Source organism: Carcharodon carcharias, chromosome 4, assembly GCF_017639515.1.
Source record: "Carcharodon carcharias isolate sCarCar2 chromosome 4, sCarCar2.pri, whole genome shotgun sequence".
Taxonomy (NCBI): domain Eukaryota; kingdom Metazoa; phylum Chordata; class Chondrichthyes; order Lamniformes; family Lamnidae; genus Carcharodon; species Carcharodon carcharias.
The window spans coordinates 196,386,842-196,400,195 of record NC_054470.1 but is presented as its reverse complement, the minus strand read 5'-3'; the positions used below and the strand labels follow the sequence as shown (position 1 = coordinate 196,400,195).

The 13,354-nt window shown below is 46.8% G+C and overlaps 1 protein-coding gene across 1 annotated transcript in view; it reads left to right on the top strand.

The window, feature by feature from the left end:
- Positions 1-323: 323 nt before the first annotated feature.
- fbxo4 (F-box protein 4) overlaps positions 324-13,354 on the top strand; it is a 39,211-nt gene continuing 26,180 nt past the window's right edge. The window contains exons 1-2 of the mRNA XM_041185251.1: positions 324-958; positions 4,428-4,654. Coding sequence (XP_041041185.1) covers positions 782-958; positions 4,428-4,654 — 404 coding nt within the window. The 5' untranslated portion in view covers positions 324-781. The remainder of the gene's footprint in view (positions 959-4,427; positions 4,655-13,354) is intronic.

The following is a 13,354-nucleotide window of genomic DNA, read 5'->3' as shown; positions in this document are numbered from 1 at the left end:
TTGCCAGGATATGCTCATGATGCTCCACAGACAGTAAAGGTGGAAATTATAGAGCACCATGAAAGTAGAAAACATCTCAAGTGATTTCACAGAGAGAAACATGAACAGAAAGGATGAATATGCTGTTTGCCAAGTCACCATGGGTTAAGTCAGGACAGGAGAGGGGTTTTCAGGTAGAGCTGGAGGGAGAGGTGGGGCTGTTTAGGGAGGGTATTCCACAAATGTTAACCTGCTTCACAGGACTTCAACTCCCAGAACACTGAAAATCCCGTCATTCCTGATCTCCCACTCGGAAACAGATGTGTAAAATGACAACATTGCGAGTATGACGAAGACAGACTGAAAGTGGAAGAGGAAGACGGATAGCAGAGCCACAGAGAGAGAGGAAAGTGAGATGAAGGGGTGACTGACACACACACAAAAAGATAAAGGAGTGAAAGTGGTGAAGGACGAGAAAGAGAGAGAGAGAGAGGGAAGGGCAGAGAGAGCTGGAGCAGTCAGTGATTCCCAGTCTGTCTGGAGACAGGATTGGGAGTGTTTAGCACTTAGAAAATTTGCTTTATTTCCCTTTGAATTTATTGTATTTTCAAAAAGTATGTAAAGGGCAGAAATAATGAACTGGTGCCCAAAGCGGTTCCAGAAGATTGAATTCTCTGTAGTGATAACATTTCAAACCAGGTGCTAATTGCCAGAGAGAGATTTCCTGCAGCCAGACCAGTGTTTACCATTTTCCCGAATGAACAGACAGGGAGAGGTCACAGAGCAGGAGCAGCGCTGAGAAATGGCAGAGACTGAGGACATGGGAAATGAGTGGAGCAGGATTGAAAACGCGATCGTTACGAGTTTCAGGCATTTACGAGATAGGTATCTCCGGAGCAGTAGGCGCCTGTTGGGAGAGAAGACTCCTTTGGAGGTAGAGACAGAGCCAACAGAAGCGACACCCTTACAGATATTACCGGTAAGTCCCTCTGTCTCAGTTCCTCTCCTGGTGCAGGGTGGTCGTCAGTGTGTTTGTAAAACCAGTCGCGTACCTGATATATCTGACCTCACTAACCTATGACTCTAATGGTCTGTGTAATTTAAAATAAAGATTTCAGCTACATTTTAATCAATTACTGATGTGTTTGAATTGCTGTATAGAGGATATTTACTGCTGGGATCTTAACATCAGATCCACCTGTGGGAGAGGGACGGTGGTGGCATGGATGTGTTTTTACACCAACTGTCCCCATCAAACACTCCCAGGACAGGTACAGCACAGGGTTAGATACAGAGTAAACCTACCTCTACATTGTCCTCATCAAACACTCCCAGGACAGGTACTGCATGGGGTTAGATGCAGAGTAAATCTTCCTCTACACCTTTTCCATCAAACACTCCCAGGACAGGTAGAGCACGGGGTTAGATAGAGTAAAGCTCCCTCTACACGTTCCCTAACAAACACTCCCAGGACAGGTACAGCACGGTGTTAGATACAGAGTAATGCTCCCTCTACACCGTCCACATCAAACACTCCCAGGACAGGTACAGCACGGGGTTAGATACAGAGTAAATCTCCCTCTACACTGTCCCCATCAAACACTCCCAGGACAGGTACAGCACGGGGTTAGATACAGAGTAAATCTCCCTCTACACTGTCCCCATCAAACACTCCCAGGACAGGTACAGCACGGGGTTAGATACAGAGTAAATCTCCCTCTACACTGTCCCCATCAAACACTCCCAGGACAGGTACAGCACGGGGTTAGATACAGAGTAAAGCTCCCTCTACACTGTCCCCATCAAACACTCCCAGGACAGGTACAGCACGGGTTAGATACAGAGTAAAGCTCACTCTACACTGTCCCCATCAAACACTCCCAGGACAGGTACAGCACGGGGTTAGATACAGAGTAAATCTCCCTCCACACCGTCCCCATCAAACACTCCCAGGACAGGTACAGCACGGGGTTAGATACAGAGTAAATCTCCCTCTACACTGTCCACATCAAACACTCCCAGGACAGGTACAGCACGGGGTTAGATACAGAGTAAACCTCCCTCTACACCGTCCCCATCAAACGCCCTCAGGATAAGTACAGCTTGGAGTTACATACAGAGTAAAGCTCCCTCTACACTGTCCCCATCAAACACTCCCAGGACAGGTACAGCATGGGGTTAGATACAGAGTAAAGGTCCCTCTACACCGTCCCCATCAAACACTCCCAGGACAGGTACATCACGGGGTTAGATACAGAGTAAAGCTCCCTCTACACTGTCCCCATCAAACACTCCCAGGACAGGTACAGCACGGGGTTAGATACAGAGTAAAACTCCCTCTACACTGTCCCCATCAAACACTCCCAGGACAGTTACAGCACGGGGTTAGATACAGAGTAAATCTCCCTCTACACTGTCCAAATCAAACACTCCCAGGACAGGTACAGCACGGGGTTAGATACAGAGTAAATCTCCCTCTACACTGTCCCCATCAAACACTCCCAGGACAGGTACAGCACGGGGTTAGATACAGAGTAAATCTCCCTCTACACTGTCCAAATCAAACACTCCCAGGACAGGTACAGCACGGGGTTAGATACAGAGTAAATCTCCCTCTACACAGTCCACATCAAACACTCCCAGGACAGGTACAGCACGGGGTTAGATACAGAGTAAATCTCCCTCTACACAGTCCACATCAAACACTCCCAGGACAGGTACAGCACGGGGTTAGACATAGAGTAAAGCTCCCTCTACACTGTCCGCATCAACCATTCCCGGGACTGGTATTGCAAGGGGTTAGATACAGAGTAAAGCTCCTCTATACTGTCCTCAACAAACACTCCCAGGACAGGTACAGCACGGGGTTAGATACAGAGTAAAGCTCCCTCTACACTGTCCCCATCAAACACTCCCAGGACAGGTACAGCACAGGGTTAGATACAGAGTAAATCTCCCTCTACACTGTCCCCATCAAACACTCCCAGGACAGGTACAGCACGGGGTTAGATACAGAGTAAAGCTCCCTCTACACTGTCCCCATCAAACACTCCCAGGACAGGTACAGCACGGGGTTAGATACAGAGTAAATCTCCCTCTACACTGTTACCATCAAACACTCCCAGGACAGGTACAGCACGGGGTTAGATACAGAGTAAAGCTACTTCTACACTGTCCCCATCAAACACTCCCAGGACAGGTACAGCACGGGGTTAGATACAGAGTAATGCTCCCTCTACACTGTCCCCATCAAACACTCCCAGGACAGGTACAGCACGGGGTTAGATATAGTGTAAAGCTCCCTCTACACTGTCCATCTGCTCCTAATTTGTATGTTCGTCTGTCCCTCCTTTGCTTCTTATGATTCAGTTGTACACAGCTTTGATTAAACTGGCACACTGCAACCTCTTCTGGGCACCTTAGCAACGATCTATTGGCCTTGGAGGAAGTGTAGTGTTTATTTGCCAGAATTAAACCATGGAGTCCAGGTATCAATTACGAGGAGAGGTTAAACCATCTAGGGTTGTAGTCACTGGAATTTAGAAGGTTAAAGGGTGACTCGATCAAAGTTTAATATATTAAGAGGAACAGATAGGGTCGACAGGGAGGTAGTATTCCTGCTGTGTGGAGAGTCTCGGACTAGGCAGTGTGGTCTAAACATTATAGCCAGATCTTGCCTGAGTGAAATTAGGAAACACTTTGACTCAAAGAGGGTGGTAGAAATTTGGAACACTCTTCCGTCAATGATGGTAGATAGATTGTTTGTTAATTTTAAAACTGAAATGGATAGAATTTTGTTCGTGTCTACATTGGATTAAATTTGTAAATCAGCCATGATCTTTTTGAATGGCGAAACAAGCTCCAGGGGCATATAGCCGACTCCTCTTCCTATTTTTCTGAATACACTGCAGCTAGGAATGTTACGTTGCTATCCCTCCCCTTGTTTGAACCTCGCCTCTGTTATTGCTGGACATTGTAACCCTGGGTGGTAACTGGAGCCTGTTGTTTTTACCAACCTTGTTTATCACACTCTCAACGCACAGACACACACACACACACACACACACACACACACTCTCTCTCTCTCTAAATGTGGGAACTGGGTCAAATGGAGAAATAATTTCATATAGAACTCTTACAGCCAGGAGAAAGGGGAACCGCTACTTGTATCGGTGTGGCTGAGGTTCAAACCAGTCCCCAGAGGGGAAGGGCACTATTTAAACTGCACAAAATATGTGCATTTGTGAACTACAAGTGTTTGTCTAAAGCAAACTGATGACATGCTTTGGTACTTTGAAGACTCCACCGCTAGTCTGCTTCCAACCAAATGAGAATATTTACTTTTCTCTGGGGAGCCAAACAGAACTGCTATTTTCTTCCTGCCTGAACTATGCAACCTTTAAAATGGGTGGATTTGACAGGCTGAAATCGCTGTCCTCCTGTTCTAGGTGGAGGTGCACCTGTACATCATGGCCTTACTGTCTCCATGGGATCTGTGCCGGCTGGGGTGTGTTAATCGTTATTGGAATGCCATGGTCCGTGACCCACTTTTGTGGCGCTACTTCCTACTGCGTGATCTTCCCCACTGGAATTCTGTGGACCATCTCTCTCTGCCGCATGCAGCATTACTGGGAAAACCTCTTACGGACAGTACAGAGCACGACTACATGACAGCGTAAGTGAGATGACCTCTAGGAACTAATCATTATTCCTATGTCAGCCAATGAATTCACCAGGTATTTGACCATGAGAAGGCCACTTCAGGGCTCTCTATGCTGTAAGTCCGCTGCCTGGTAAAGTGCCATCTGTAGTCAGCGCTACAGAATTTGCTGTACCTAGCTCAAATTAAGTCTTTTTAATGTATAATGCATTATATTTTTGTCAAAGTAAGGCTGAAAGATGTATAATACTCACAAAAGTAATTAAGAGGTTAGAAGGAAATGCCTTTACAGGGGGTGGTTAAGCTGTGGACTTTTGTGCCATGAGCCATTGTGGAGTCTGTAAATGTATTAACAGAGCATTGGGTACTGCCCGAGATGAAAGACTGTTAAAGGGTTTGGGGAGGAAGCAGGAGGGATTAAACCAGCTGGTTCATGTAGCGAGAAAAAGCAGCACAGATTTGACTGCTTGAATGGTTTGTTTCTGTGCAGGCACATTCTCTGATTCTCTAGCTCATAAAATCGTGGAAAATCATAGCACAGGAGGAGGGTATTCTGCCCATCTGGATTATTGCTGGACCAATTCAAAACTTGAAACTTGCTGAAAAGAGAGGCATGTTGCTGAAGCTTTTTGTTTTCAGGACAAATACAAGAATGCCAAATTTCAAACAATCACGACAATTTATACTACAGGAGAGTGGTTTGGGATCTCCTATTAGGGAACCAGACAGGTCAGGTGACAGAAGTATGTGTAGGCAAACATTTTGGGTCCAGTGACCACAATGTCATTAGTTTTAAGCTAATTATGGATAAGGATAGGTCTGGTCCTCGAGTTGAGATTCTAAATTGGAGAAAGGCCAATTTTGTGGAAATGAGAAAGGATCTAGGAAGAGTGGATTGGCTTAAGTTGTTTTCTGGCAAGGATGTGTTCAGTAAGTGGAAGGCATTCAAAGGCGAAATTTTGAGAGTGCAGAGTTTGCATGTTCCTGTCAGGATTAAAGGCAAAGTTAACAGGCATAGGGAACCTTGGTTTTCAAGGGTTAAGAAAAAGAGAGAGGTGTATAGCAGGTATAGGCAACAAGAAGCAAATGAGGTACTTGTAGAGTATAGAAAATGTAAGAAAGTACTAAAAAAGGAAATCAGGAAGGCAAAAAGAAGACATGAGGTTGCTTTGGCAGATAATGTGAAGGTAAACCTGAAGGGTTTCTACAAGTATATTAAGAGTAAAAGGATAGTAAGGGACACAATTGGTCCCCTTGAAGATCAGAGTGGTCGTCTATGTGTGGAGCCTCACGAGATGGGGGAGATCTTAAACAGTTTTTTTGCATCAGTATTTACTCAGGAAACTGGCATAGTGTGTAAGGAAGGTAGGGAAACAAGCAGTAGTGTCATGGAACATATAGAGACTAAAGAGGAGGAGGTGCTTGATGCTTTGCAGCAAATAAAGGTAGATAAATCCCCCAGGCCTGACATGATATTCCCTTGGACCTTGAGGGAGACTAGTGTAGAAATTGCAGGGGCCCTGGCAGAAATATTTAAAATGTCCTTAGCCGCGGGTGAGGTGCCGGAGGATTGGAGGGTAGCTCATGTTGTTCCGTTGTTTAAAAAAGTCTCCAAAAGTAAACCAGGTAATTACAGGCCAGTGAGCCTGACGTCAGTAGTAGGTAAATTATTGGAAGGTGTTCCAAGAGATCGGATATATAATTATTTGGACAGCCAAGGGCTGATTAAAGATAGTCAGCATGGCTTTATGCGTGGTATGTTGTGTTTAATGAACCTTGTAGAGTTTTTCGAGGAGGTTACCAAGAAAGTAGATGAAGGAAAGGCTGTGGATGTTGTCTACATGGACTTTAGTAAGGCCTTTGACAAGGTCCCACATGGGAGGTTAGTTCAGAAGGTTCAGACACTTGGTATCCATGGAGATGTTATAAACTGGATTCGAAATTGGCTGTGTGGGAGAAGACAGAGAGTGGTAGTGGATGATTGCTTCTCAGACTGGAGGTCTGTGACTAGTGGTGTGCCTCAGGGATCTGTGCTGGGACCATTGTTGTTTGTTGCCTATATCAATGATTTGGATGATAAGGTGGTGAATTGGATCAGCAAGTTTGCTGATGACACTAAGATTGGAGGAGTTGTGGACAGCGAGGAAGGCTTTCAAAGCTGGCAGAGAGATCTGGACCAACTGGTAAAATGGGCCAGAAAATGGCAGATGGAATTTAATGCGGAAAAGTGTGAGGTGTTGCATTTTGGAAAGTCAGACCAAGGTAGGACATACACAGTAAATGGTAGGGCGCTGAGGAGTGTGGAGGAACAAAGGGATCTGGAAGTTCAGGTACATAGTTCCCTGAAAGTGGCGTCACAGGTAGACAAGGTTGTAAAGAAAGCTTTTGGCATACTGGCCTTCATAAATCAAAGTATTGACTATAGGAGTTGGGATGTTATGGTGAGGTTGTATAAGACATTGGTGAGGCCAACTTTGGAGTATTGTGTGCAGTTCTGGTCGCCTAACTACAGGAAGGATATCAGTAAGATTGAGAGAGTGCAGAGAAGACTTACTAGGATATTGCCGGGTCTTAAGGAGTTGAGTTACAGGGAAAGATTAAACAGGTTAGGACTTTATTCCTTGGAGTGCAGAAGGATGAGGGGAGATATGATAGAATTTCACAAAATTATGAGGGGTATAGACAAAGTAAATGCAAGTAGGCTCTTTCCACTTAGATTAGGAGAGATAAACACGAGAGGACATAGCTTTAGGGTGAAAGGGGAAAGGTTTAGGGGGAACATTAGGGGGAACTTCTTCACTCAGAGAGTGGTGAAAGTGTGGAACAAGCTACCATCTGACGTGGTAAATGCGGACTCACTCTTAAGTTTTAAGAATAAATTGGATAGTTACATGGATGGGAAAGGTCTGGAGGGTTATGGACTGGGTGCAGGTCAATGGGACTAGCGGAATAATATTTCAGCACAGACAAGAAGGGCCGAATGGCCTGTTTTTCTGTGCTGTAGTGTTCTATGGTTCTATGGTGTGCTGATTGGTTGGCAAGTTGGCTCTAATTGGCCGAGACATTGCCATGGAGAAAGTAACAGGGAATTATAGGCTCCCCAAGCTCCCAGGTAATTCAAAAAAGGTTCAAGGCTTGACCATATTCCGTTTGTTTGAGGAGAACAGGTCCCAGTCTGTGAATGTATGTTGCTTCTAGCAAGTCTAAATGAGTGATGTTACGAGCTTGACTGGTTATTTTAAATTGGTTGTTAGTGTAGCTATTAGCACACTCAGGATTGTTCAGAAAGTGCTGCCCAATCTCTGAATCACAGCTAACAGTAGACATCTTGTTGACCAATGTCAGGTATGAGCTTCCGTGCCAGTGTGATGCCGTACCTTCCAACAATTGGCTGATTGAATCAATCAGCATGTTCCTTCAGTTATCTGTAACAGGCAGAGTACAAGCAGTACACACCCAGCCAGTGCTTGAAAACCCAACAAAATGTCCACTGGCACCCTGGCCCCTGCAGCGCCACCATGAGTGGCAGTGTCAGCTTCATCAGCAAATCCCCACACCAGGACCTGCCTGACTGGCCCCGGCAGCCCCAGATCCTGAGTATCCGGAATGGCGAATGGCATTGTCCCATGGCATCCTCTTCTTCCAGGTGCAGCCTCAACAGTGGCCACTGCTCCTGGCTAAGCTGCTGAGCCGGATGAGCTGCTGACCCTCTGATTGGCCGGCAGCTCCTGTGGGTGGACGGCCATTCTCTAAAGGGCCAGCAGCCCCAACAGTAACTCATTAGTTGGCGGACTCCTGAAAAACGTGGCCTTGGGTCTCACAAACAGCCGAGGCAGGGTTGCCTCTGGCTTTCTGACTTGATGTTGGGACCCCTGCTACAAGAATAAACATCAATGCTTCCTCTTGTGGGGAAGAGCATAACTAGAGACCATCAATATAAGATAGTCACCAAGAAATCCCATTGGGAATTCAGAAGAAACTTCTTTACCCAAAGTGCAGTGAGAATGTGGAGCTCGCTACCACAGGTTGAAGTGAATAGTATCGATGTATTTAAGGGGAAGTTAGACAGGTATATGAGGTAGAAGAGGATAGAGGGTTATGATGGTAGATTTAGACGAGGAAAGATGGGAGGAGGCTTCAAGTGGAGCATAAACACCAGCATGGGCTGGCTGGGTCGAATGGTCTGTTTCTGTGCGGTATGTCCTGTGTAAGACACTGGAACCTGGTGATTTCCATCCAAGGATTTCAAAGAAAGGAGATGAGGAAATCACAGATGCTTTAGCCAAAATCCCCTTGTGGTCCCCATAGAGACCAATAATTTTTAAAGAGAGATAAGAATTTCTCAGCAGCCAATAGAAAGAGTCTCATGACAAGATTTTAGATTTGAATCCCTTTACTGTAACAAACACACTCAAATCAACATGACTAAATTTTATTTAGTAGACAACTAATACATTAAACTACAGAAAAGTTGTTTTAAAAACAAAAAAACTGCGGATGCTGGAAATCCAAAACAAAAACAGAATTACCTGGAAAAACTCAGCAGGTCTGGCAGCATCGGCGGAGAAGAAAAGAGTTGACGTTTCGAGTCCTCATGACCCTTCGACAGAACTTGAGTTCGAGTCCAAGAAAGAGTTGAAATATAAGCTGGTTTAAGGTGTGTGTGTGGGGGGCGGAGAGATAGAGAGAGAGAGAGAGGTGGGGGGGGGGGTGTGGTTGTAGGGACAAACAAGCAGTGATAGAAGCAGATCATCAAAAGATGTCAACGACAATAGTACAATAGAACACATAGGTGTTAAAGTTAAAGTTGGTGATATTATCCAAACGAATGTGCTAATTAAGAATGGATGGTAGGGCACTCAAGGTATAGCTCTAGTGGGGGTTTTTTATATATATAATGGAAATAGGTGGGAAAAGGAAAATCTTTATAAGTTATTGGAAAAAAAAGGAAGGGAGAAACAGAAAGGGGGTGGGGATGGGGGAGGGAGCTCACGACCTAAAGTTGTTGAATTCAATATTCAGTCCGGAAGGCTGTAAAGTCCCTAGTCGGAAGATGAGGTGTTGTTCCTCCAGTTTACGTTGGGCTTCACTGGAACAATGCAGCAAGCCAAGGACAGACATGTGGGCAAGAGAGCAGGGTGGAGTGTTAAAATGGCAAGCGACAGGGAGGTTTGGGTCATTCTTGCGGACAGACCGCAGGTGTTCTGCAAAGCGGTCGCCCAGTTTACGTTTGGTCTCTCCAATGTAGAGGAGACCGCATTGGGAGCAACGAATGCAATAGACTAAGTTGGGGGAAATGCAAGTGAAATGCTGCTTCACTTGAAAGGAGTGTTTGGGTCCTTGGACGGTGAGGAGAGAGGAAGTGAAGGGGCAGGTGTTACATCTTTTGCGTGGGCATGGGATGGTGCCATAGGAGGGGGTTGAGGAGTAGGGGGTGATGGAGGAGTGGACCAGGGTGTCCCAGAGGGAGCGATCCCTACGGAATGCCGATAAGGCATTCACAGCCATATCTCCTTTCTCAGTGACTGTCCCCATCTCCGACTTACCCCACGTGGATTTCAACTGAAATTCCACCCCTCATGTTTCGAACCCACCCAGGATTACAGGTATCTCCGGGACATAAAACATTTCTCGGACTGCTGTTCCCGTCACATTCTGAGATCCACACTCAGTGCCATGCGCCGCCATATGAACACACTTGACCTCTCCCTCCAGCAGCACCACCGCACTCTTTTTCAAAGCTGCGCGTGCCCCCAGTTTCATTTTATTCTTCGGCTCATCCGACGCCTCAACAAGAAACTTTTTCTCTTTCTCTCAAGTGCTAAGGAACGCAAGCTCCAACAACTCATCAACACCAACACCCATCTAGGACCCTCCACCCCTGCCTGTCCCTCCGTCCCCACCCCATCTTCCAATCCCAACCCCAGCCGTGTATTCACTATACCCCCTGACCTTCCCCTCTCCGATGCTGAACGTTCAGTGCTCAGCAAAGGACTTAGTTTCATACCCTTACGCCCTCACCTCAATGAATTTCGGGCTCGGCATGATACTGAACTCTTCTTCCGCCGTCTTCGTCTCCGGGCTCACTTCTTTGGGCAGGAGTCCTCTCCCAGTTCAACGGATCCTTTTACCCATCTTCAATATTCTCCCTCCACCTGGACCCCTCCCTCTGGATTCTTACCTTCTCTTGATCTTTTCATTGAGAACTGTCGGCGCGACATTAGTCGTCTCAATTTCTCTGCTCCTCTCACCCACTCTAACCTGTCTCTCTCTGAACTTACTGCACTCCATTCTCTCAGGTCCAACCCTGACATTGTCATCAAACCCGCTGACAAGGGTGGTGCTGTTGTTGTCTGGCGCACTGACCTCTACCTCGCGGAGGCTGAGCGTCAACTCGCAGACACTTCCTCCTACCTCTCCCTGGACCATGACCCCACCACTGAACATCAAGCCATTGTATCCAGGACTGTCACTGACCTCATCTCCTCTGGGGATCTCCCTCCCACAGCTTCCAACCTGATAGTCGCCCAACCTCGGACGGCCCGCTTCTATCTCCTACCCAAAATCCACAAACAGAACTGCACCGGTAGACCGATCGTCTCAGCTTGCTCCTGCCCCACAGAACTAATTTCTCGTTATCTTGACTCCCTTCTCTCTCCCCTTGTCCAGTCCCTTCCCACCTACATCCGTGATTCCTCTGACACCTTACGTCACATCAACAATTTCCAGTTCCCTGGCCCCAACCGCTTCCTCTCCACCATGGACGTCCAATCCCTCTACACCTCCATCCCCCACCAGGATGGTCTGAGGGCCCTTAGCTTCTTCCTCGAACAGAGGCCCAAACAATCCCCATCCACCACTACTCTCCTCCGTCTGGCTGAACTTGTTCTCACGCTGAACAATTTCTCCTTCAACTCCTCTCACTTCCTCCAAATAAAAGGTGTGGCTATGGGTACCCACATGGCCCCCAGCTATGCCTGTCTCTTTATGGGTTATGTGGAACATTCCTTGTTGCAGTCCTACTCCGGCCCCCTTCCACAACTCTTTCTCCGGTACATCGATGATTACTTCGGTGCTACTTCGTGCTCTCGCCGGGACTTGGAAAAATTTATTAATTTTGCTTCCAATCTCCACCCCTCCATCATTTTCACGTGGTCCATCTCTGACACTTCCCTTCCCTTCCTTGACATCTCTGTCTCAATCTCTGGTGATAGACTGTCCACCAATATCCATTACAAACCCACCGACTCCCACAGCTATCTCGACTACAGCTCCTAACACCCCGCTTCCTGTAAGGACTCCATCCCATTCTCTCAGTTCCTTCGCCTCTGTCGCATCTGTTCCGATGATGCTACATTCAAAAACAGTTCCTCTGACATGTCCTTCTTCTTCCTTAACCGAGGTTTTCCACCACGGTCATTGACAGGGCCCTCAACCATGTCCGGCCCATCTCCCGTGCATCTGCCCTCACGCCTTCTCCTCCCTCCCAGAAACATGATAGGGTCCCCCTTGTCCTCACTTATCACCCCACCAGCCTCCGCATTAAAAGGATCATCCTCCGCCATTTCCGCCAACTCCAGCATGATGCCACCACCAAACACATCTTCCCTTCACCCCCCTTATCGGCATTCCATAGGGATCGCTCCCTCTGGGACACCCTGGTCCACTCCTCCATCACCCCCTACTCCTCAACCCCCTCCTATGGCACCACCCCATGCCCACGCAAAAGATGCAACACCTGCCCCTTCACTTCCTCTCTCCTCACCGTCCAAGGACCCAAACACTCCTTTCAAGTGAAGCAGCATTTCACTTGCATTTCCCCCAACTTAGTCTACTGCATTCGTTGCTCCCAATGTGGTCTCCTCTACATTGGAGAGACCAGACGTAAACTGGGCGACCGCTTTGCAGAACACCTGCGGTCTGTCCGCAAGAATGACCCAAACCTCCCTGTCGCTTGCCATTTTAACACTCCACCCTGCTCTCTTGCCCACATGTCTGTCCTTGGCTTGCTGCATTGTTCCAGTGAAGCCCAACGCAAACTGGAGGAACAACACCTCATCTTCCGACTAGGGACTTTACAGCCTTCCGGACTGAATATTGAATTCAACAACTTTAGGTCGTGAGCTCCCTCCCCCATCCCCACCCCCTTTCTGTTTCCCCCTTCCTTTTTTTTCCAATAAATTATAAAGATTTTCCTTTTCCCACCTATTTCCATTATATATAAAAAAAAACCCCACTAGAGCTATACCTTGAGTGCCCTACCATCCATTCTTAATTAGCACATTCGTTTAGATAATATCACCAACTTTAACTTTAAAACCTATGTGTTCTATTGTACTATTGTCGTTGACATCTTTTGATGATCTGCTTCTATCACTGCTTGTTTGTCCCTACAACCACACCCCCCCCACCTCTCTCTCTCTCTCTATCTCTCCACCCCCCACACACACACCTTAAACCAGCTTATATTTCAACTCTTTCTTGGACTCAAACTCAAGTTCTGTTGAAGGGTCATGAGGACTCGTAACGTCAACTCTTTTCTTCTCCGCCGATGCTGCCAGAAAAGTTGTTTTCCCTGTTTACTGATTAAAACCCTAGGTCACATTTATACTTTATGCCATGCTCTCAGCAGGTATGTAGCCTTGTAGATAAAGTCTCAAATTTCTCTCAACATTTCAGTGGGCCCCCAGCTCTCTCCCACTTTGCATTCAATAT